Source organism: Polypterus senegalus, chromosome 15 (assembly GCF_016835505.1).
Source record: "Polypterus senegalus isolate Bchr_013 chromosome 15, ASM1683550v1, whole genome shotgun sequence".
NCBI lineage: Eukaryota > Metazoa > Chordata > Cladistia > Polypteriformes > Polypteridae > Polypterus > Polypterus senegalus.
The window spans coordinates 55809857-55836965 of NC_053168.1; the positions used below are offsets into that span (position 1 = coordinate 55809857).

Below are 27109 nucleotides of genomic sequence, written 5' to 3' on the forward strand. Positions count from 1 at the left end.
GAAAAGATTAAGTTTTCAAGTTCTAAAGATTTATATTTGTTCTGTATTGTTGGTTTAAAAGCTGTCATTTCCTTTCAAGTGGTTTTAGTTTTCTTAATGTAAGTTCAGCTTAGTTTTACTACACATCAACACACATCTTTTTTTGTCTTTGAGCTTTGACTGCATGCACCATGTAAGTAGGTGTGTGTGTAAATATATATATATATATATATATATATATATATATATATATATATATATATATATTTGCACATATAATCACACAATCATGTCTGAAGATCACCTTCCTGGCTCATCCTTGGTCATCAATATCACCCTGGGACGAGATGGTTGGTGTCACTAATGGCAGTGTCTCTTTTTGTTCCCACAGCACACAGAAGTCACTCAGTGAGAGCAACTGACTCCGCCTCCTCCTATATTCTAGGTGCTCTCCTTTGTTAATTAAACATGGCAACCCTGCTTTATTTTCTATGACATACGTACATCACACAATCTCTCTCTCTCTGAGTGTGTGTATATATATATATGTATATAATGTATAAAGGTATATTTAGTGTGCCCTGTAGCAGGTGTAACAGCACCCCAAACCTCAGGCACAGCTGCACTGAACCAAGTCCCAAATTCAAATAAGGATTTATTTATAATGAAATGCCACTAAACAGGCTTCCCTATACACTTAATCCAGGAGCAATACAATCTCCTTATCTTCTTCATCTCTCTTCGCCAAACTCCTCAACATCCCCCAGCAACTGTCCGCATGCTCCCAACTCCAATCACTTCTGGGGAATGTCGAGTGACTCCTTTTATGTACAAGCGGGACATACTTCTGATGCCCCAATGTCACAGCTGGGAACCACTTCTGGGACTGGCATGATCTCCTTAAACGGGAGATGACCTCTCTATGCAGCCCCATCTGGTGGTTCCCAAGTACCCTAGCAAGGCAGTTCACCAGGACTACAGGTCCCAGGTTGCTCTGTAGGTGTTCCACTGAGAGCAGCACCAGCAGGATACTGCCACCCAGGTGCATCAAGGGTTTATCTATTCACAACAGACAGTCCCCCTTGTAGAGTCTCTTCCATTATAAAGGCATCCCAGCTAAGTAAGGAGCCACCTATGATGTGTATGTATATATGCATGCATTCTTGGAGACCTGCAGGACTGTTCAGGAAAGCTGATCAATACCAACACTAGTTAAGAGGGTGTGTTGTTGCTAGCCATATCTCTTGTTTCTTTTATAGCACATAGTCGCCGCCAGGAGATGACGCCTACCCTCACCCCAAGCAGGTGTTTGAAGCCCTGATTCTATAGGGAGCAGGCTGCTATAACTGGGGAGACAAAATATGGAGGCGATTCTCTGTAACTATGAGATGTGCAAGGAACAGACAATCGCTTTGTTTTGTGTCATTTTGTTGTTAAACTGCAATTTAATAAACAAGGTTTTGGCTGAGCTGGCACCCCAAATATTGAACTGAGTCATTCATATACATACATTGATACTGTATAAAAATAAACAATTAAAGCATATGCATATTTGCATTTTACTGAAGATAAAATGTGTTTGCTATTTAACATGCCATCTGTTGTTTTCTAGGTACATGATCTTGTTAATGTTTGGTGTAAGATCGCTTGGAAAAACCCTTATGAAAGATAACTAAAATTGTGTGTTTATTATTAAAAAATAACATTTATGAGTGGTAGATGATGAAACTTTTGGGACATTTGTGGAGTCTGAGCCATTTATTATTAGAACATAAAAACATACAATATTAAGAGCATTAGCTGTCTGTAAAATATAATAGTACTATGGGGTTCCCTCCAGCTCGCTTCATTCACCAACCACCCCTGGCCTGCGCTACACACCAGCCACATCGCATCTCTGCCACTCGCATGTGAAGAAGGGCGTCGAAAGCATCCTTAGTAGACGTGGTCATTCCTCCAAAACCCCCTCTTAAATGGTGATACAATGGGAAACAAATATAGTTTTTATTTTTTATCTCCTGTTTGCTCGATCAGCTGCTGGTTTGCTGCACGTGATCTGCATCTGGCACGGTGCTTCGACCAATTAAAAGCCTGTACAGTAGCTGTCCTACTCTTTGTCTTTTATTTCTGGCCCCGGACGTGGTTAAATCTTTTGGAACAAAGCCTCGTCTTGCAGAGATGTGAGTTCTTGATATTTTTTAGTTTATAATTTAAAAACAGAATAAGAATCTGAAAATCTAACAACTTCACATTAAAGCTCAATAAATTCTGAAAAGAATGATACTAAACATATATATTGTCACACCCGTGTGAGTATGAGGCAGCTGAAGGGCTTGGAGAAATATGGAAATACATATGCCTGGGGGGCGGGGTGCACTAATGCTCTTTCTGAGTTCCCTGCAGACCTTTCCTGGGAAATCCCACCAGGAGCCACTGCCTTGACACGAGACACGCCACTTCCGGTTCCTGGACCCCGAGGACAACATCACTTCCGGTCCCAGGCACGAAGACGACATCACGTCCGGCCCCGAGGACGACATCACTTCCCCCAGACGTCCTATAAAGCCTCACTCCTTTCCCCTGGAATTCAGTTATGCTTTGAACTCTAACTTGTAAACTTGACTTACATTAAAACTTTTACCTTTTGCAGCCAGGAAACAGATTATACGGGTGGCTACCTCAAACTTTTGCCATGTCTCATGTTTCTTCTTGTGACAATCTGTAGGTTTTAAAATGAGCCAGATTTAAAGTGTGATATAAAAACGTCACATAAAATCGTTGCACAAAGGCTTAGGATTTTATATATATATATATATATATATATATATATATATATATATATATATATATATATATTTGCAGCTGGAGATACACAAAGGGAGAAAATGAATCACGTATCATAAAGTAGTTTTTATTCCTGAGCTTTCAACCCCTTCATCAGAGGATAATGTTTAGATTTACAAGAATCAAAGGCAATATATACTGTAGCAATAAATTACGTGGCAGGGAGGGGGGTGGTGGTGGGGAGGTGTCGTAGGTCCGTGTGTGTGTGTGTGTTTGTAAAGTCTTGTTTATTATGAATAAGTTCTTCTTAAGTTTGCATATGCTAAATTAACAGGACATACATTTAATTGGGATGATGCACAAGTAAAATTTAAAGCCAATACTAAAAGTGCTAGAGAGCTGGCTGAAACCTGGTTATCAAATGAGAACACCATTAACAGACACTTTGACATAAATTCAGCATATGCAAACTTAAGAAGAACTTATTCATAATAAACAAGACTTTACACCCAATAACCCGCCCCACACACACACACGGACCTACCCACCCGTCCCCACCCCTACGTAAGTTACTGCTATATATTGCCTTGGATTCTTGTAAGTCTAAGCATTATCCTCTGATGAAGACCCCTAGTAGGGGTTGAAAGCTCAGGAATAAAAAATACTTTATGATACATGATTCATTTTCTGCCTTTGTGGATCTCCAGCTGCAAATATGCAAACCGTATCACAGACCTTCTCTTCCATATATATATATATATATATATATATATATATATATATATATATATATATATATATATTTATGTGGAGAGAGAGAGAGAGTAGATATTGCCAGCAGGCACTTCACAAACAGAATAGACATACAGTATGTACAGTATATACTGTCTTACAAATTTCTGAAAGTTAGGCTGGATAAGAGTTTTCTTTCCAAATCTGGAAATCTAACTGCCCCACAACTTTGTAATCTGAAATGTGACCACCTCTTTTGCTTAACCCATTCAGAATAATTTCTGCTGCCTGTACTTCTACTGTAATGTACATGTAAATGTCTATGCAGAGTTGCGATAGGGCATGAAGCTCAGCAATACAGGATGACCTCAGAGTAGAGCTCTGCTTCTGCAGATAATTCAAGGTGGTTTGCATATGCAGTTAGAAATACAGCTTGAAAGGGAGATCAACAGGCATACAATGGATAAGCAGGAGGGATTTCATCTGCCTTGTAGAGTGTGGATCTGGAGACGTTACAGAGATTATGGTTTGTCTAGCATAGGATATTACTACACAATCATCTATTGTGATAAATTGAGAAAAATTGCAGGGAAAGCCTGTCTCAGCACCAAAACATATAAGGAAAAAAAAAAAACAACCCTGAATGAGGTGCCAATCTATCACAGGTCACACAAATGCAAACACCCAAAACTCACACATTCATGCTGACTCAGTTTACTATATGATCAAACAGTAATACCTGGAGACAAAATCACATAAATGAGAGGAATGTTCAAACTTGACACAAACCATGACCTAGCTAGGTGTCAAGCTCAGTGTATTTTGGAGCAGTGAGCCTACAGGTCTAAACACTGCATCACCTAAGGACTCACACTTATCAGTTTAATGCATTAATTGGCTGCCATTTGTGTTTAGTGTGTAGGTAAAAATCAGATCTTCAGCAAAGAAGAATTTTGTTTCTGTGGCACATTATTGTTTCACAAGGGGAAAGACATGCCACAATTCAGACATTTTTTTAGTTACCTTTCATTTGGTGACTCTACATCCTTTTGTGCAGGTCCCTACACCGTCTGCCATGAAGCCTAACCATCAAAAAAAAAGTGCTTACTGCCTCTAAATATTACTAATCTGAGGGGTAATGAAGAGTTGCAATTCCTCCTTTGAAGTTTCATGGTTCTGATGGATTTAAAGCAAGCTGGTACTATATATGAAAAAGACAGCAGGTCATGTGTTGAATTTTGCTTTTTGATTAGCTGGAGTAATTGCATCTCATTTCCCAGCAATAATGGTAATGACAAAACTGTAGAATGACATGGACAAAGTGAACTGTCTTCAATAGGAATTCACTTTTGTCTTTTATGTAATAATGTGATTAAACACAGAAACAACCCAATGTTTTAGTTAAATGTTTAAAAGGACTAGAAGTCCACACATTCATTCACTAACCTGCTCATCCAGTTCAGGGTCATAGGAGTGGGTGCCTATTCCAACAGCATTGTGCACATGGTTGTAACCAGCCTTGGATGGAGTACCAGCCCATCGAAGGTCACACTAACTTATAGCAGGCCAAATAATTAGTCACTGATTAAGAAAATATTTACACCTCTGGGAAGTGAGAAGGAAACCAGAGAAAAAACAGTGCAGATATAATTAGTATTAGCAACTCCATGCCTGTGCTGGCATTCAAACTACGGGACCTAGGACTTGTAAGTACTCTGCACTAACCACTGCACCATCATGCCACACAGAATTACTACAAAACGTTCTCTGAATCAGAAACTCTCTCGTGTTATTAACTATACCTAGAGCACTGTACTGAAAACAAAGGGCATAGCATTTTTTGTTTCGGGTGGAAGTTTTCCTAATGAGCCTTTATAAAATGTATGACTTTTCTCTATATTTAATCTTTAAACACATATCTAGGACACTGAGAATTTTAATTAGAATAACACGTAATAAAATGGTTTGACATATAAAAATAATGCATGTTAGATGTTTATTCCACATTTTATTGGTGAAATATGCATTTAGCATGTATATAGAGGGATTCTGTTGTAACATTTGAATTTATTTAATTTTTTTACAATTCTGTTAAGAATAAATAAATCAAAAGAAACCAAAAAAATGAAACAAGAAAACAATTAGCAAATTTGCATGTATGTAGAATGGTACATTAGCATGTAAAAACAACAACAACAACAACAACAACAACATAGGGGAAGAGCTATGAATACAAAAGACATATACAATGTTACAAAATAATGATACAAGTAAATGCTGGTGCAATGCAGGTAATTTTAATACTAAAAATACTAACAATTCACATAAATGCACTAAAAATAAGTAAAAAATGAAAACATAAGCATCAGAAAAATAGCCCATTGAAGTGGGATTTTGGCTCTAGAATATTAAAGCATTTATCACTAAGTCTGCTAGGAGCCCTCTTAAATATTGGAACTGAACCATTCAAAAGTAAATGTTCAATTTTTTCCCTTATTTTTAGATATTTACCACTAGTCCTTGTAAATTGAAAGACTTATAATGCAAATGTATGTCTGTTAATTGACAGCCACAACATTGCAAATCATTTATGTTTCCCTATCACAATATGTGCTCCAAGCTACATCTATAAAATCTTAAATATATTGGGGTACTGTGCAAATGTATTTTTAAACAAAACACACATATATAGTATATATATATATATATATATATATATATAGTGATATATGATGGAGCCCTCCCTGCAATGTGGAGATGTCCCGAATTCCTGCAGGGCATCATGGACCTTGGAGTTTTCCTTCACAGCCCTGCTGGATACCATGGTGGCCACCAGAGGATGCTGCAGGGAGGATCAAGGATTTATACTCTCCATATAGCCAGGAAGTACTTCCATGTCACGAGGACGGAAGAAATAAAGTACTTCCGGGCCGAGGAAGAAAAGGAGTTTTCACCTGACCTGGAAGTGCTGGATAATCACATGGACTGAGGGATCAGAAGCATTTCCGGGTCGAGGACTATAAAGGACTGTGGTAGATCCCAGATGGGCGAGCTGAGTTGGAAGGAAGGGAACAATGTGTTTGGGAGAGGAGGATTGATTATTGTTATTGTTTATTGATATAGTCTATGAGTATTGTGGAGTGGAGGGTGCTTTTTGCACAGTATTGTACAAATAGATTCAACATTTGGACTTTTATCTGGTGTCTGATCTGAGAGTTCAAGGGGACGACAGTGCCCCCTATCTGTCACAATATATATATATATATATATATATATATATATATATATATATATATATATATATATATAGTACCATGTAAAAGTGCAGCATTAAATCCTCCAATTAAGTTACGTTACATTTCTATTAACTAAATGTAAAGTACACACATTATCTGAAAAAAATATTTCAATCAAAACCTGAATGCTCAAATTGATTTTTACTACTGCTAATACCATATTAAGAAAAATTACTAAGAAAATTCTAGATTTCTGATTGTGTAAGTCCAGATCTAGTTTAACAATCCTGATCAGCTGTGGCACTTGCTGGAAAAGCCTCTACCTGCTCTGCAAATTGGGGCAGTTTCAGTTCCTCATGGAAAGTTCACTTACACTTTATCGTTTTGTTTGAAGGTAATCGATGGACCACAATTTTCAAAGCTATTTTGTACAAACTGAAGGCAAGATATTGAATGAGCCTCTCAAGGCCATTACCTTCGTTTTTGATAGGACAATATATTTGGCTTTGTGTAACTTCATTTTTCCCTCTGTCCCGATGATTCTCCAGTTCCCTACAAATGACAAACATATGCAAAGCATAATACTGCCACCACTGTGCTGGAGAGCAGGAATGATCTGCATTAGATGAAGCGCTGTACTTAATATGTAGCGAATAAAAGTTTTTTTTTTTGAACCAAAAAAAAAAGTTTTGCCTGTTGTCATGGGTTGGAGTTTCTTGCCACTCTGCCACACATAGAAGCTTTGTCTAATTACTGACATAGGATTTCCTTTTAGTCTGAATTGATTTGTGCTGAACTGTTGACTCATGAAGACTTTCTCCAGTCACCGTCAATGAACTTGGCCTCCATGTCAAAGTTTCTGTTGTGGCTTCATGGTGGCTTCCCCTACCAGTTTCCATTGTGTAGAACTGCTCAGTTAATAGGACCAGTTTGAGCTAACTGCACAAAATGCTACAGTATAATGCATCTTAGTCTTTTTAAATCATTAACTTTGATGTTTTTGAAACCAGTGCTTTTTTATTACAATATCAACAAGTTAAGAAGAAATCTCTTGCTCTTTATAATTGATCTAGTGTTGTCACCTGTTTCTCTTTTAAAAGAACCTGAACATACATTATTGTATCCAGATGCCATTCAGCCAACTGTGCGACTTCTCAGGCTCCACCTATCCATCTGTAAAAGGTTTTTTTTTTGTAATTTTCTTGGTACTTACTAATTGATTGTTTGATTTTGTTTTCTTCCAAGTCAATCGGACATCACAACAAAGAACTGTCGGGTAAATGAGTATAGTTAATTTTGCGCGTAAATCTAATGTTTAATGTGTTTTGCTTGTGATGTATGTTAGACTGCACTCTTGTCTAATTATAAAGTAGGAAAAGATCACATCAGTTGAGTTAGACAGGCACCAGTCAGCCAAATCTGGGACAAAAAGAGGCCTTGTGTAGGGTGCAGCAACAGACCCAACAATTGTGTATTCTGCTGTATCCCTTGTTCCAGGGTACCATTCGGTATTTGTGTCTTAACAGATACAAATATACAGCCTTACTGCTCAAATAATCTTTTCAATACCTTCTGCATAAAATGATCAGACTGCTATAAGCCTATGGAAAGTTTCAAGAATCTGGAAATATCAGCATTGTATAACTATCTGACGAATAAAGAATACTTTTATATAAAGACAATGGAAATATATCACTTTTACAATATGCAATTTTTTAAATTAATTATATACAGTATGCAAACAGCTGTTACTAACATTTTCTTTAATGATGCTTACTCTAATCACTACAGGTTTTTAGATGTTATCTTCATTCTGTCTTTTTTTCATATCCTGTATGACTTGACCATGCAGTGCAAAAGCAAACGTAGAAGAAAATTGCCACACAAGTGAGAAGGCTCAATTAGGGAATGACGAAAGTAGTTTTACTAATCCATGAATCCTTTGCTAACAGGGATGTGCAGGATTCTGATGAACATTAGTGCTAAAAACGCTATCTGATTTTTGCTTGAAACATATAACTAAATAGTGTCAGACTGGTTCAGTACCTCAAAGCCATTTCTACATATCTAAAGTATATAATTAATATTGTAAACGTTTACCATGATAAAACAAAACTCATGCCATCAAAGCCCTATCCAGGATTAGTTCCTGCTTGGGCTCCGGACAGGCTCGGGCTCCATGCAACTCTGAATTTCAAATGAATTGTTTCAGAAATTGAATAGATGGATGCCATCAAAGCCCAAGTTTGTGACTCATTTCAACAGCCATGTTAGTCAGTTTGAGCTTTCAGCTTTGAAATAAAATATTTCTTTTAAATCAAATTCAACAATAATGGCATATACAGTATTGAAAGAGGTGAATAATTTTACAAGACATTGCATACATTCATACATACATACATGTATATACATACATCCATATATAAACACACATACATACAATGGAAACACAGCTACAAAACTGTCAATGAAAATGATGAAAAACTAAAGTAATCTTTATATTCTAATGGAATTAACATGTCATAGCTAAAATAAAATGTAAAAAACTATAACAGAAATGTCCAAGAAGAACTGAAGAACTGATGATACCATGTTGTGAAAGATCTGAGTATACAGAGGAACCGTAGTCACCTGTCAACATCTGTTCTTTTCATATTCCAGGAGGCGTTATGAGTCGACATTCACTGTACGTGAGAAAAAAGAAAGCATCGGAACTGAAACTAGAGCAATGGAATGAATGAGCTAATATCAGCTTTCATTGATCACTCAACCAGAAGGCAGCATTTCAGGTAAAGCTCTGGCTTAAAGCAAATTCAAATGGTGTGCCACTATCTTCTTTGGATCCATGCAGTATGCAGTTGGAAGAGTGGAAATGGAAAATGGATAGCTGGATGCATTTTTCCTTAACAGTGGGGCTATGAAGCACCCCAGTCAACCAGCTACTAAATCTAATGAAGTGAGACTTCAAGTAGAAAAACAAGATGAACAGAAACAATATAATTAAAAACATGTTCAAACAATATAGAAAATGTAATGATAACAGATTCAATGATTATTCTGTGCTTGTAGTGTTTGCTCACCAAAAAAATAAAACTTTTCAGAATACATTTTCTTCTTTCTGCACAAGATGGGTCCTATTTAAACAGGACGTGGAACATGGGTGTCTGCTTCAAAGGATCCTAGCTCTTTGGAAATATAGTAATGCATTCAATCTGACTTCAAACTTAGGTACAATATATGATAAACCATTTCTGTCAACACCTAATCAGCTCTTTAGTCTTTCAATTATATATCGGAGAGCTTTAGCATATTTTATGAATAATTCAAAAGAAACTGTACTAATTCTTTCTGATAAATTCTCTACTAATATAAAAATTGAAGTATCAATATGGTCATCTATATTAGCTGTGGTAGTAATTGCTAAATGTCCATATAAGATTCCTTTTACCAGTGTTTAACTCCACCTGATAAATCTTTCCATGAAAGGCTGAGTAATTCTAACATGCATATACATTAAAAAATATCTGAAACTGACCCAAAATGAGCATTGCAAAGACTGAAATTTATTTTAAAAAATTAACAGAAGGCAAGAGTGGGAAATAATACAAAACGTAAATAACAACATAAAAGAAATACTTCCCATCAGGGATAAAATCAGATATAATACATCAAAAATAAAGGAAATAAGGAGCAAGGGTGAAATTGCTTTGTTTGGTGATTGTTTTTTTTTTTTAAGTCTTCTACAACTGTAAAAGTTTGTTTTGTCAATATATACAACACAGTGCGAACAACTATTTAGGTTGTTGATAAGAACATCTTCGTATATAGTATGCACTACACTACATACTGTGTTTAGTGTGCATTTACATAAGACATACTGTACATAAAAAATCTCAATTCAGTCCAATTTAGGATGTGTGTGTGTGTGTATATATATATATATATATATATATATGTATGTATAAAGAGAGAGAGGAAAGAGTACACAAACATACACACAGGCAGGCAAACCTCCATGACTCAGAGGGTATTTCTCCTCTCATTCATACACATTCATCCAGTAGTAGAAGGGTGTCTAATCATGGAGTGAGATGCTGGAGAAGAAGGTGGGGGGAATAGACAAAAACAGGCCAAAAATAATTAAATTTTAAAAGGTAAACACAGCATTTGGGAACATAAAGGAAATGTTTCTCTGAAAAGCTTCCTTAACCATTTCCCTACTCCTTTTGTTGTTTTCTCATACAATAAATCAACTGAAAGGGTGAATTTTCCAACATGCTAAGTAAAATACTAGCCCTCTGCATTCCTCAGTACATGAATCACTTAGACTTCTTGCTCCCATACGGCATTTCCTGTCCAGCCTTACTGAGTAACTTCACTGCTGGATCTCAGCAGGAACTCGACAAAGCCTTATAACTAAAAATATTAGAATACTGCACAACAGCAGAGCAGGACAAGGGCATAGGCGGCTGTCTCCACAAACTGTACGGCCACAGGTGTCGGCAGGCTTTACTTTGGCAACATCGCTCCTTCAAGGTATTTCCACATGATTAACAGGACAGCTCCAAGCAAAACTAATGTAATGTATTATGTCACAAATAATACAGTGTCCTTTTCCTTTACAATAAAAATGGGAAAATAACACAAAAAAAAAAATGAAAACAACCAAATGAATAAATTGGTTTGTAGCAGACAGTTTTATCTTTTTTAAACAAACCTGCAGTGACTTTACAGACTTGCTAAAATAAAAAGTTCAGATAAGTAGCTACAACATTTTGCTGATCTTAATTCTTGTTGTATACAGACAAATTTACACACAAATGCATTACAAACTAAGATTAACTTTTTTCAACGAGAGGGAAAGAAACCTTGTGAATTTAAAAAGGATTTGCAGTGTTTTCAGATCTACAGTTTTACAGAGTTGCTGACAACAGGTTTAGCCTCCTTCTCATGGAAAAAAGAAGAAAAAAGCCAACCACTAGACTAAAACATTATATACAGATAACAAAGGAGATGAAACATATATTACAAAAATAACTTTACAGCTCCAAATCAAAAAAAAAAGAAAAAAAAAAGGATTTAACTCATAACACTTTACTGGCACCTGAACAAAAAATATTCATTAGGCACAAGGGAGGTAAGGATTATAAAACTGAAACAACACAATATTTTAGGCTGCAGAACTGTACAATGGAAACTGCAGACAAAGTTCATATAAGGTGTTTTTTTTTTAATTGTTTGGTGTTGTTTGGTATTCAAATAACTGCTTTAATGACCAATCTCCGAGCAAAATCTTTCCCCTTTACCTGTTGCATAAATGCTGTCTGCTCCGAAGCCTCACTTTGATTGCTTAGGCTTTCGTAGTCGCTGTCCAGTGGTTCCTCTTTCACTTTTATATCTGCCACGTGTGTTCCAAAAGCTTCTTCTGAGGAGCTTGTGCAGCTGCTGTTATGGTTGCGATTCCTAATACTGCCACAGTGGGGAGCTTTGTCCTCCTGCATCGGCTGATCTTTGTGATTCTCTTCCTCAGATTCCTCCAGATTGGTGCTTGGCTGCCGCAGCTGCTCAATAGACTTTGACAGCATCTGGGTGAGAGAGCACAAGGATTTTTTAGAGATTGGAAAGATTTGATTGCAAAAGATATCTGATATGATTAACAATAAAAATATCTATAGCACTAGCTATTAACAGTTACCAGTGAGGCACAAATACTGATCTACTGATGAGACCCCCCCACACACTCTCATTCTTGCACTTACAGCATCACACAAGTCTTTCTGCCTGCTTTTGTAAAAAACAAAAAAAGCATTTGTGTCCCAGTTGTGCTACAGCAAGTGTTAGAAATCTTCTCAATGTGCTGCATTTCTGGGATGCCACAACCTTGGGCAGAATTACAGGCAAATATTTTTTCTAAATGAAAGCAAAGTCACTGACTGATATGCTAACAATGGCCGTTATCCAGGGAACAGCTGCAGACTCGAGTCTGTTTCACAGGAACACCTGGAAAAATTGTACTTGACACGGGAGTAAACAAATAGGAACTGAAAGAAATGCTGCTTATTTAGGGGTATTTTTTGTTGTAAAATGGACAATGAGTGGGTCCTATGCCTAGCTTAGGTACAATTTCTGTCATTCACCTGATACTGCCAAGATTGTGTGAGTTCAGACAACATAAGAAAATAGGAAATTTGACAAACAAGAAGAGGTTATTCAGCCCACCAAATCCAATTGTTTAGCTAATAGCTAAGCTGCACTAATATCTCATCCAGAATCTTCTTAAAGGTTGTCAAGGTTTCTGCTTCAACTTGATGTCTTGGTAGTTTGTTCACCCTGAAGCTGAAAAAGTATAGACTTCATTGCAAATTCAGTGCTGGAAGTGTAAAATATTAAAGAAATATTCACAGAAAGATAGTCTAATAAACAGGAGTAACAGAAAGGATTTTATTATATAAGAGTGTCAGGAGTCATCTTTCATGCACTTTCACTTTTATTTCATAAAGAACTAAGAGGTTCAACTTTGAAATCATGAGCATATTTTATAAGTTTCAATGTTTCTTTTAAGAATATACAAGATAGTGTCAGCATCGATGCCAGAATGTGTTCAGTGTTCCTATTTGTTGCGTTTCCATTTCTAAAATGTATCATTAAGCAGATGTATTATAAGCAATGTTAATTTTTCTTAAAACATTATGGTGACATCACTGATTCCTCATTGCTCCAGTAATCTCAGACTGATTCTGTGACCTGTCACTGTGTGCATGGAGTTGTGCATGTCCTTGTGGGCTTTTCCCAGTTATTCTAGTTCCCATCTAAATCTTAAAGAAATTATTAATTGGCTGATCTAAACTGACATAATATTAGTGAATAAGTATCGAGTTAATTCCTGCCATGTGCCCAGTGCTCCCAATTACCTCTGTATTAGATAAACAGAGTTAAGAAAATGTATAAAAGAGAGAACAAGTCTATAAAGTGAACAGCATGAAGGGTTCGGGTTGGGTAGTGTTTAGTTCTGCCATCTCACAGCTCCAGGTACAGAAGTTCCATGTGTTCAGCTCAGGCACTGTCTGTATGGAGCTGCTATGTTTTAGCCTTTCAGTGAATTTTCTTCCACATCCCAAAAATGTAGCTAATTGTCCTTCCTGAACTGGGCTACTATTTGAGACTATGTTTGTGTGTGTGTGTGTGTGAATGAGTCCTACGCCAAACTGGTATTACATCCATTGTAGGCTCCTTTGAGTTCTTTTGGAATTTTAATCTTGAAACGGATAAAACTGTAAAATGAGAGATGTGAAGTTTATTGTCTGAATGTCTTTGTTCTTTAACTCTTTGAGGGCTGAATATTTTTTCCCAAAGACAGTTTCTGAAAAGCAATGGTTTCAACACAGAAATCAACAGAAAACGTCTGTTGCTGCATGCTATGGCTGCCAGTTTGACAAGAATGTGCAGCAAGCTTGCTGCCAGGCTGTCTTCACTGGGGCAGCAGCAGCGATCACAGTCGCAGTGCATTGCAATCTGGCTTCTACCTCTGGTCATTGTTAAGTGGCAGTTCTCCCTGGCAAACATTGTCAGTACCACGATTAGCTGGGGACCAATCAGCTGAAGCTGGAACCTCACATCCATTTTCGATCACTTGTATCAAAATCAGAGTCCGACAAGTCATAGTCCAGTTCAGAAATAATAATAGGAAAAACATCATCCATGGAATATTTTTCTTTATGGATTCGTTTTGATCTCTCGTCAGATGTCAGTCCCATTTTGGCTGTTGTTTGCGCCTTGCTACTCACGCGAGCGCAGGAAATCTCGGTCAAACCAACGAATCTAACTTTCCTTTTAGCAACGAGAGTCCAACTAAAACATAACAGCTAGTTTCGTCAATGTTTACAGTCGATTACCATCGTCAACTCCTCCTTTTGACAAAAGTCGACATCAGCCCTGAAGGAGTTAAGGATTATTCTTTATCCATCTACATTTATAGGCTTATTCAGGCTCTTGGCAGCATTGAGCACAACACATAAATTGACCTAAGATGGGAAACGATTCATCACTGGGCACACATATGAACACCCAACCTTATTCATACCAGGCTGTTTAAAGCTGACAAGTATTCATCATATATCCCTGTAATGTGGGAAGAAAATCTTCTACTAGAACTATGAGATGGTTGTACTGACTACAGCGCCTCGCTACCACACTTATAAAACAAACAGATAGGCAGGCAGTGTGGTGTAGTGGTTAAGGCTTTGAACTTCAAATCCTGAGGTTGTGGGTTCAAAGCCTGTTACTGACATTGAGCAAGTCACTTGACCTGCCTGTGCTCCAAATGGAAAATCAAAAAAGAAATGTAACCAATTGTATCATAAATTTTGTAAATCGCCTTGGATAAAGGTGTCAGCCAAATAAGTAAATATAAATGGATGGTGTATGGCACAGGTGTCGAACTCCAGGCCTGGAGGGCCGCAGCAACTACAGGCTTTCATTCTAACCCTTTTCCTAATCAGTGACCTATTTTCACTGCTAATTCACATTTTAATAGCCCTGTTAGAATGATTCAGTCCTCTGAATTGATTCATTTCCTCATTAAAATGCAGCCAAACAGAAATGAGACGTGAAACGAGCCATCAGATGACCGGCTAAACTGGGGCTTCAAACTCTAACCAGTTTCTTAATGAGAAGACAATTCTTGCTGTTAATTAAACTCGTTATTTAATTCCACGGCTTGTTGTTGCTCTCATTCTGCTACAGCTGACATTTCCAAAACTGTTGATTTTCTGTTTTTCATAACAAACATTGTCAAAATGTTTTGGTGAGTTGAGAGATCAACCTTACTGAGACCTTCACCTTTCTTTATTTTCAGATATTATGTGATGTGGTGGCTTGTTTTGTGTCTCATTATTATTTGGTTGCTAATGAAGGAAAAAGAAACAACTAAAGGGCCAGAGTCAAGTTAATTAAGAGAAGTAATCAGCAGCAACAACTGGTCACTAATTAAGAAGATGGTTAGAATGAAAACCTGCAGTCTCTGCGGCCCTCCAGCACTGGAGTTTGACACCCCTGGTGTATGGTATTGAATGTGTAGTGTTACAATGGAAATATTAAAAGACAAGACTGGAAAAAAATGAGATAATATTTCTAACATGGTACCTGATTTTAGAAGTCGTGTGTTTACAAGGAATGAAACCTGAATATAAGAATGAAGTTTCAAGCGGAGGTAGCAAGGAAAAAAGGGAAATACATTCATTACCATGCTTCACTTGAACCCAAATACATGGGACATCAAAGAAAGCTTGACGCTGTTGGAAGTTACACCCAGCAAATGTATTGGCCTTAGAACATAGGCTCTTTATAAATATCCAGCAGAGAATTACCTTTCTTCTTATAGCATTAGTAAGTGTTTTTATACCACCTTTTAAATCCATTTGCTCTTGTAAAGATCCATTAAGGCCTGTAATGCTGCAGACAAAATGGTTCTAAATGCAACACGGCTCTAGTTAATTTTATTGCTCACATTTAATTGGGGTAATGATTCAGAAATTCCTACTTGTAAACATAGGCCTTTTCTCCTTGACTATTTCCATTTATAGCGCTATGATTATAAAAATATCATGCAGGTGCCTATATTTTGCCTTGTAGATTCAGAAATTGGAGACCATTTCACTTAAGTTTAAATACAAAAATAAAAATCAACTATGTAAGAGTCAGCAAATTTCAGGTCTGTTAGATCACTTTTGGTGCAAAACATAGCATGCTGCATAATACATCCAGTGATTGGCCCATGAGATTTTAGTTTGTTGAAAATCAATGACAAAGAAAGCCATGAATCCTAATAAATGGTAATATGGGGTATTAGCATATCATTGTGTAATTCAGCATTCTACATAACAGCATAGATACATTTCACATGACCCTGACTAACTCTTATGACCTCCACCTGTCCTGGTTCCACTTTTGACTTCTATAGTGAATACCTTCTCAAAGTATTTTTCAACCAGAGAAATATACAGTACTTTTTGTTTTTAAACTTATACTGTATTTCTTTACACCTAAAGCACAAACACCTGAAGTTACTTACTCAGGGACACACAGTGAGTTAAAAGGAGAAACTTTTTTAGTTGCACTTCAACCATTAATATGAATGTTGTTGTCTTCTTGACTTCATCGGACTGATCTCCACCAAACACTGGAGCATTGAAACAACTGAATGTGATTGAATTGGGATGAGAATTAACAACCTCAAATCTGAGGTCATGGTTCTATCCCAGAAAGGCATAGCTCGATTCCTAATGGTAATGAGAGAGTAGTTGCCCCGAACACATCAGTTTAATATACCTCAGGTCATTGTTCACAAATGAGGACAGAAGAGACCATGAGAGACATCAATGAATCATTGCAGTGGGAGCAGTTTGGAAGCAGTTTACTGGACTAAAATGATGAAGCGGGAGCAAAATCTTTAGATGGGACTTTTTATTTAAGGATCAGACAGTAACCCTGTACCTATTGCAGCCAAGCACCCGAAATGAGGGTCCTGCACAGGGTTATTGGGCTAATTCTCCATGATAGAATGAGGAATTCAGCAATATGGAAGGGCCCTAGAGTAAAAAATCATTAGTTGTTCAGGTGTCAGTTGTAGTGGTTTAGATGGAAATGGACACCTCCCACGGGTGTACTACCAGGAATGGCTTACTGGGAGAAAACCCAGTTTGTAGTACGATAGAGGCACCATGATAGAGAGATTACTTTGTATCTCTTGACTATCCTGGTAGCTTATGGCAATTTTCCAGAAAGTGCTATAAAGCTGTACATTGGATTTTCTAGTCGTTTTTGTTAGTTGTGTTGCCACCACAAACTTCACTAAGAAAATTGGGCAGAATATTAAATACATGTTTGGGCATTTTATTTATTATGAGTTAGTATGCAAATTCATATAACATATACCTCCCAGTTAGTCTGTATGAAGTTTGCACATTTTCCCCAATGTTCACTTGAATTGTCCTTGAGACATTCTGGTCTCCCCCGTCAACAATATAGATAGGATATGCTGTTTAGGGATGTGTTTTTATAGACAGGCCTCTCACCCAGTGCCCATGCCAATGGACACTCTGTTCTTTCTGCAGTTGAAGTCTTTTAATAGTTTGGCTCTATTTTACATATCTTTCACTAAAAAAGGTTGGAGAAACATTAATAATAATAATAATAATACATTTTATTTACAATGACAAAATAACACCGCTTTATAAATGTATGTGTGTGGAAATGTAAATTTACAGAGAAGTTTTGTTATTTCAGCACTATTAATGTATATGAAAACACAATGTGTATTAATATTTATCTGATTTCATGCTTTACTAAAATTAGTATGTGAGCAATCTTAGTCGATTATATAAGGCCCTTTTTTGAGCTGTAAAGTTGGGCAACTCTGTACAATTATTTGATTTTATTTACAGTATTACCACCATCTGATGCAGCAGGATTTCCTTTAGAAAATTACTGGTATCTTTGAAATGATGATATCAGTGTGACCTTTTACTTTGTCATTAGCAATAACTTAAAGTTCATAGTTATGAGGCAAGAAGGATTGTGTGCTTATATATCACCATGGATAATTAGTAATGTATCAGATGATGACATTCTAAAATTTCTATTGAGAAAAAAATACCACAGACGTTGACCGCAGAATCTCAAAATGAGTCAAAGATCTACATGTCAAACACTTTTTATTTTTGAACAGTTAATTGGTCATTTATCAAGGAGCATGTCAGAAACAGGAAGGATATCTAGTCGGACATATGTTCACCCTGGAGGAGGTGTGATCTTATAGTCTTGACCATCTAGACCTTTCCTTACCCCTAAAACAGCTGAAGGGATTTATTCCTCTCCTCTGTTTGTGTGGCCATTCAACCGTAACGAAAGGCAAATCTAATTTAGACTGAGTGGTATTACCCTCAACTTATTTAAAATTTTTTGAAATGCTGGCAAGCAACTAAACTAATGAATCTAAGAATTTGACTATTAAAAAGAAAAGAATGTATTCTATAAAAATGGACACACTGAACCCATATAACATCAGAACATTGACAGTATAAATCTAGTAAATATGTGTGACTTTCCTTATTTGGAAATGTCCATTTGAGTTTTACAGTTCCTACTCATTCAGTTTAGAATCCTATTAGCATAGATTTTACTTTGTGTTTTTTTATTTTTTAAGTGCAGTTATGCTTTTGTGAGTGTGATTTCCACAGTTGGCATGCTTCTCAAAAGAAGACTTGAACTCGATTGGTTGCTGTGTTCACACAATGACTTCTTTCAGCCTTACAGCCAAATCAAATATTTGCCTTGTGTATTGGATGGAATAATTCTGAACAATGTCTTTTTTAAAGGCAAGGTCAAGGCTGCCAACTTCCAGAAACACAAATAATGCCACAAAGAAACAAAACTATGCAGTCTAAGTCTGACTTTCACTATTGAACTAGACTAAATTAAATTACATGGGGTCAAACGATGGAAAGAGGGACTCTCTTGTTTATGATGCCTCCATTATGTTGAACATTGAGAGTGCTATGTATCATCATATTATATATGAAAATGAAAAGTACAAAATGGTATTCTTTGTTTGCAAGTTTCATTCTTTAAAACAGTCATATTACTTAAAAAGCTTAATTGAGTTTATTCATTGATGTAATTGGATATGCAAACTAGAATTTATTGAAAACAATGCAGAGCATCTGCTTTGTATGATCTTACTTTATTGATTTGGATTTGTTGCTGGTATTGCTTCTGCTTTTCCAGGAATTGCTGATGCTGTTGCTGTATGACCAGCTGTGCCAGTGTTCCCTGTGGCAGAGGAGCTGACTGGGTTCTGTTCAGAGGGCGGTGACGTGGAAGTTTGTGTCTGATGCTGGGCACTGGTCTGTCTTTCATTGTCAGTGGAGATTGAGGGTGAACAGGAACTGCACCTGGAACTATAAACAGAACTTTTTACAATTTCTATTTTAAAAAGTAATTACATTTTCAGTTTAAAGATTTCTTCATAAGCATTTTCTATGAATCAAAAGAATATCCATGAATTTATTAAGAAATTTCTGATGACTCAATTTAGCAAACCTACATTTTGTCTCAAAACAGAATGGAAAGGTAAATGGAAAACAATTCTAGTAGTTGAAAAATAAAAGTAAATAATACCCACAATGCAAACAGGAAGCAACACGGCTGTTGAAATAGTTATACTGGAAAACATTTGTCATTCTTTTGGCTGTTGCTATCAAGTGGTTGCCAATTTGTGCTAGTTTACCATACTTCGCCATTATTTTTGTTCATATCAACAATCTTGAATAAATTTTGAGCTTCAGTGTTCTAATATTAAATCTGTTTAATACATACATACATCAGATTACTGACGGTCACACACACAACTCTTATTAGCCAAAAACCTGCTTGAAATACTATTATGTCTGCTTATAGAGGGAAGATAGAAAAGAATAAGCATAAATGAATTGTATTAGATAAGAGAGCTTGTTGCTGTTCACTCACTTATACGTGGACTATCTATCTCTCAAAATAATTTCACATCTGAGTGTTGTTTTGTTGAAAGACACTGGGACACCCAGCGTTTAGAACATTTCTCTGTACCAAGCCACCTAGTTACAGCTGGACAGGCTCTGCCAAAAATGTTCTCATGTTCCTGTTGTACCAGGCACTCTTGTTTGATATATACAGTATGGATAGCCATTTGCTACAAGAAGATAAGTCAGCATTAAAAGTTAAACTACGTGACATTTTTCTCGAGTCATTAACAGTTTTATTCTCTACCTCTTCTTTTGAGATGTGTGTGGATGTGTTTCTGGGTTAGCATTTGATTGCCCAGGTAAAAGAAAGTATTTCTAAAATACTGTGCTTGCCATAAAATACTCAGGTTTGATCCCAAGCAAGAGATGTAATCTAAGTTGTTATAGAGGAATTTCACTGATAGAACTGTGATAGAACTCCCAAAGTTATTTTAGCTCAGCTGGTTGATTCCTTGTTTGTTACATTTATGACTGGCTGTGAGTCAGAGGAAAAAAACTGGAGCCTTATGTTAATTTATATATTCAACATGCTTACCATTATTAAGGATCTTCTGTTGACGCATTTGCTCCTTTAGTAGCAGGTGCTGAAGAAGCGCTTGGTGACTGTTATTTACTTTTGCTTCCAAAGCCACAGGAGGAAGGCCAGGTGGCAGAGGAACACCACCTTGATAGTGGCCTGGCAAAGCGTGCCTCATATTTTGCATTGCAACATCAACATGTTTTTCCTTTAAAGTGGTGGCTGCCTAAAAAAGAGTCAACCAGAATATTTACAATATTTGGAAGAGACAAAAGTAAATTTCTTAGGAAATTAAATGATTTGCATTATAATGAATAACCATAAGAAACCAAACAGAGGAATAAATGCTTTAAGCAGTCAGAGGAGATGTTCAGGCAATATACAGTGGTTTGTATGGTATACTGTATGTACAGTATAAGTGTGTTGACCAGACATAATTTCATCGCTGCTTCCCACATTCCCCACACCTCTGGATCTAGACATCCTTAAATATGCACATAACCTATCAAGAACATCGTGAGTGGATGATTAAATTGGTAGATAATAATTGGCTGTCACCTAAACCACATATAGCCCTGTCATAAATGATGGCAATGTAGATAGATAGATAGATAGATAGATAGATAGATAGATAGATAGATAGATAGATAGATAGATACTTTATTAATCCGAAGGGGAAATTGTAACAGAAACAAGTTTCTTTCAGACAGTAAAAGCAGACAATTTGTTTATAAATTATTCTGAAATTGCTCAGATTTGAGAAAGTCAAGCAGGCATCAATAATGTTCTGCTTTCTTGAAACTGTCTCCAGTGCTACTAGGATATTCTTGGATACTGCAAAAACCTGAATTATGTTAAGCAGGTCTGATAAGAGAGTGATGGATGTATGGACATCAATAAAGTCAGGAAGATATCCACTGTCACCCCTTTCAAAGGATAAAGATATCTCAAACTGTTGTTAGCCTTTCTTTTTTTTTAAACACTTTTTGGAAACTATTTCAGTTTGAAGACATAAACCAGTAGCTTGTGCTTCAATTAAGCTTAAAGAAGGTCATTCCTTAGTCATAGCTTTTCAAGAGAATTTGCTTTGTTGATTGCTCTTATAGTTATAACACACCCCAAAATTGAAATGAATACAACTTAACTTTCAGAATACCATGTGAGTTTGGATTGGTTGTGTGGGTCTTTTATCATTCTTGCTTTGATGCATCACAAATTAAAAAGCTAATTAAGAGGGCAGGCTCAACTTTCTGGAGGTAGGAACAAAAGAGATAATAAAGACAAAACGTATAGCCATTATCAGCCAATGAAATAATTAGAAGAAGTGTGTCAAGAAACATTACTGGGACAATAAATAGTAACTTCATAATGCCTCATTGTGAATGCTCTTTTTACCTTTAACCCAGTCAGAAATTGTACTTCTTTTCATTCATTTTGGTGCGCATTTCTTTGTTATATTATTTCTTTATTTATTTTTTGACCTTCTGTAAAAAAGCCAGATTTCTTCTTCGGGATAAATAAAGTACTAACTAACCATCTATCTATCTATATACAGTGTAAATAGTATCTGGATGACAGCACAGTTAAGTGACTGTTCTTTTAGAGTGGCAGTTTTACAACTTGGTTAAATTCCTAATTGTTTCAGAAAGGATGAGTACTTGAAGAGTGTTTATCTAAAAGACACAGCTATAAATTATAATGTATCATTGAACACTAGATAAAACTGCAATTCAATTCATTTTGAAATAAATCAATAGCAGATATCTGCATTACATATTTTATTCAGATAATCCATCAGTTTAATATCAGGTACTTACCAGATTGTAAAAGTACTAAGTAGCACAGATTCTCTTTAATAAGTCAAAATCTTAACATTTTATATGTACAGTTCACAAAAAAAAGATTTTTTTTAGATAATGTGAATGCATAAGAAAGAAAAGAAGTCAAGCAAACTTAAACACTAGGCAATAAATAATGAGATTTATTTTACCATTGGTGAAGTACCAGTTAATTGGATGACGTGCCAGCTAATAAAGCCTGAAAATGATGTATCATTTAGAAATTCTATTGGCCTTTATACTAAAGCACATAATTGCTTAAACTTTCGAAACTGAGGTGATGAATTGGGTGAATTGTTAAAGATAAGAGCAAGGCTTGAACTGGACACTGGAGACCATTATTTATCCAAGGGGATATAAAATCCTTTGGGGTTAAAAGGTCTGTGGCCCAGAGCAAAACATTAATCCTCTAGGCTAGCTGGTGGCGTAACTAGTATATTGGAAAGCTCCTTCTATTGACCAAAAGGGCCTTAATGTGACAAGTTTCAATTTAAATGTAGTGCCTGATAGAGATAACATACTCGAAAGTATATCTGTTTTAGAACAAAAGTAGTTATTATAGTTGACTGTAATCAGCTTGCAGGAAGTTTATGATTATATCTTAGTATTGTGTATATTATATATCTGTTTAGGCAAATATCCCTTTTAGGAATATTTAACTGTACTCTGTCCATATACTGTACATACAATTGTTGACATGTATCCTTAGTTCCTTAGATTAGGATTAAACTGCACTTGCTGACAATAAAACATGTAGAGGAGGAGAGACTTTAAAAATGAAAACTTACATTTATTGGGGAGGATGCCGCTGGAAGTCCCAAAGTAATGTTTGGTAATGAGGGGGATGTGTACAGACTTAATAAGGTCATTGATTCTTCAGGTTTCAGAACTCTTTGATGTGAAAGTAGATGCTGTAGGAAAGATAAATGGCACATATTAATAGAGCCTTCTCAGGTTCCTTTTACAGCATGGCATTATTCACTTAGAATGCTTAAAACTAATGTCCTTGTTTTACAGAGAATGTATATTGAAAAAATATGTGGTTTGTTCGGTGGCAATGCTGGCGTGAACACATCAGCTCTGGAAGTCATACTAGGTGTATTGTCATATAAACCGGCATATCCCAGTGGGGATTATAGCTTAAACACACTCACTCCATTCATTAGAGCTATCATTTCAGCATGTGGTCCAGGAGATGCCAAGTTTTTCTTGTCTCCGTCTCTTGACCTAAGCCGCTAATATACAATGGCTTGTATGTGGGGCTTCTACTTGATATTTGCCCCAGGGGAACAGTAGTCTCTGAAAATGAATACCTAGTGTAACAGTACAACAACATCACTTGGTAAAGATTCAAACAGGAAGCGCCTGCTACTCTATGAGTGACCAGCACTGTTTGATAGATAGTTAACTGGGGCATTAGGCTTGTGTAAATATAATAGAGGCCTGGGTATGTTATTGGTACATGGAGGTCTTTACAGACCATGTCTGGAATATCAATTAACCTGAAAGCGGATTCTCTCCCAATTGCGGGACACCTTTTTAGTGTCACTAGAGGTTCATGGGAGAATAAACAGAGAGCATGTTTTAGGAAAAACATGGACAGCCAGAAATGTTTGTTTGGAGATGTGTCATATCCCCATGCCCTCAATAATGTATGCTATTGTGCTATGGCCCTCAGGGTACTCTTTCTTACTCAACAGAGGAAATCAGTCTATGAATCACTAAAAACACTGACTTCACAAAGAACACAGAACAAGCTCAATTCTCTACTATTTTCTAAAGCAAAAAATAAAACATTACTTGCTTTAGTATGAAAAAATATCTTAATTTGTTAAAAGGTTGTAGTATTAACATTTGCAAAAAACCTTTTATTACTATACTGCTTTTTTATATTCCTACTTGAAAATGTCAAGTATACTTATTGGTAAGGCAGTGTTTAGTGCTAAGATATGTCATTTTTACATATTTATATATATATATATATATATATATATATATATATATATATATATATATATATACACACTGTATATTCAAGGCATTCGTAGTCTGAATCACAACCTGATTGTGTGGGTGGTTACCAACCAGGTAACGCTTGTGGTTGGTCAGCAAGTCGGCTAACATCCGCCACGGTGCCCTCTTTCAGTTGCGAGAAGCAGATCATAGAATGGTTGAAATAGTTTTACTGTCAAATAAAGCAAACAGTACGCGACACGTGTTTCGCCCTAATTCTGGGCTCATCAGGCGTACACACTCACTGCACCCCCTCTCGGGAATCGAACCTCGGACATCAGCACTAGAAGCGAAGCCTCTTACGTTGCGCCATGGTGTGTGGTTTTTTTATTTGACAGTATGTAGATCGGGGTTAATACAAGGCATTCGCGTGTCTGAATCACAATCTGATTGTATGGGTAGTTACCTACCAGATAACGCTTGTGGTATATATATATTATTAGATTGTCAGAACGGGTGTGGCAAAGATCCACTGCATGACCCACCAGGGACCCAACATGACCTTCGACCATTATAAACAATAGCAATTCATGACCCACTGCTGTCAGCCAGTGATCCACTTTTGGAGGTTGTGAAACACTGCTGTAGAGTACCTTTGATAAAACCCTACAGTGTGTACACCCAATTCTGATTCCAGTCTGTTGTTCTTTAACTCATGGAATTGTTCCACCTAACAAGCATGTCTTTAGGATTATCACAAGGAATCCCACCCAAACATGTGATCAACATGTACATTCTACACAGACAGTGACTGGACAAAAAAATTAGCTCAGAACCCTGGACCTTTAAGACAGCAGCACTAACTGTCTGTACTACCAAAGTATTTTTAATGCATTCAGAATGATTCAACTCATCAGTGCATCACATTTTTCATAAAATAAATTGTGACAAATATTGAATGTAGTTTGTGACTCATAGTTACACCAAATGTGAATGTAATGCTTACTTTAAGAATTAGTAAGCAGCAAGCTAAACAATTTGCTGCACAGCAGAATAAATAAGACAAGAATAATGTATGTAAAATACTTTTTACAATGCAAAAAGAAATAAAACTGGTGCTGATAATTAATTCAGTACTACTGATTATTAAAATTGTTAATCTTCCCCTACAGAATAAAAATACATGAGTGTGTTGTTTCTATGAAAACAGCATTCAGCTACTGACACCAATTACATTTACAGTAATTTGATTATCAGATGCTTTTATCAAAAGCGACTTACAAAGGAGGTCAACATACAATAATCGAGTACCTATTAGCTATGTATAGACACATTAAAATGAAATGTTGGGATTTTTTTGTAAACCTTACTGTTGTAACTATAATTTTTTCAATCACACACGTTTTCAAAAATGAAAGCAGTTTTATCTTACAAGAATAATCAATAAAAATATGCTTTAAAGTTGTTTTGCACAGTCATATAGTGGTTAAGATACTCCACAGTTATGAGTTTAAATCCTGGTCCAGGAACTATATGAATAGTTTTTCAATGGGTTGTCCTTTTCCTAAAGATGAGCAGGTTACTTTAATCAAGACTCCACACTGTGTGAGTCCGCATGTCCTACAATAGACCTTTTAGGGTTGCATTGTGTCTTATACCAGGTGGAGAGGTGGCTCAGAGGCTAAGGATCTGCGCTGGTATCCCAAAGGTTGCCGGTTTGAATCCCCGTCACTGCCAAAAGAGATACTACTCTGCTGGGCCCTTTAGCAAGGCCCTTGACATTCAATTGCTCCAGGGGCACTGTACAATGGCTGACCCTGCACTCTGACCCCAAAGGATATGCGAAAAAAACAAGTAATTTTCTTCTGGATTAATAAAGTATAATATAAAAATACTGCTGAAAAGCTTCCAGTAATGTATGAATTTTTAAGAGAAAAATTAAGATGGACGGCTAGATAAATTAAAGTTTTTCATACACTTTGCACAAATTGATTTGGAGGCGTGGGCATGTCTGGTAAGAATAATACATTTTATCACTAATACTGCCTGGCATATACCAGATAAGCAGAGAGCACATAAAGCATAAGCTCAGTGATTTTCAAGTTGAGGTTATTTCTTCATAAGCATGGTACTGTATATATTATTTTGCCACATTGAATTCTGCTTTAAAGTGAAGAATATTTTTATAAATAAAAAAAAAACAGCTAGCCTGTTCCTGCACTCTTAAATACAGGTGAAGGATACTGGGGTATCCATTAAATATGAAAGCAAGAACCCTTTAATTCACAGAATGTGTCCACTTTGAAGCTGCAAAGACTTAAATTTAAGAAAATGTGCATTCTGCATTATTAAGGCATGTTTGTGAAAAGTAAAGTTTTATCACAGATTCCTCCTACAATGATATGTTTCCTGTTTGCTTATTTGCTTACACTGGTCATCATGGGTGGAACTTTGACATTTTACCCCCTGATGCTGGCACACATACTGAATTATAAGGAAGCTTATTACAGC

General features: G+C 36.4%; 1 protein-coding gene across 6 annotated transcripts in view; it reads right to left on the reverse strand.

Annotated features, from left to right (window-relative positions):
• The window catches only part of LOC120516152 (histone deacetylase 9), a 710327-nt gene that overhangs the window by 181926 nt on the left and 501292 nt on the right, over positions 1–27109 (reverse strand). For 4 of the 6 annotated variants that reach the window (XM_039737623.1, XM_039737622.1, XM_039737624.1 and 1 more), the window contains 4 exons: positions 23434–23556; positions 20826–21033; positions 19470–19687; positions 12038–12316 (listed from right to left, as the gene is read on the reverse strand). In XM_039737623.1, the coding sequence (XP_039593557.1) occupies positions 12038–12316; positions 19470–19687; positions 20826–21033; positions 23434–23556 (828 nt within the window). The other 2 variants (XM_039737628.1, XM_039737627.1) reach the window with 2 other exon arrangements.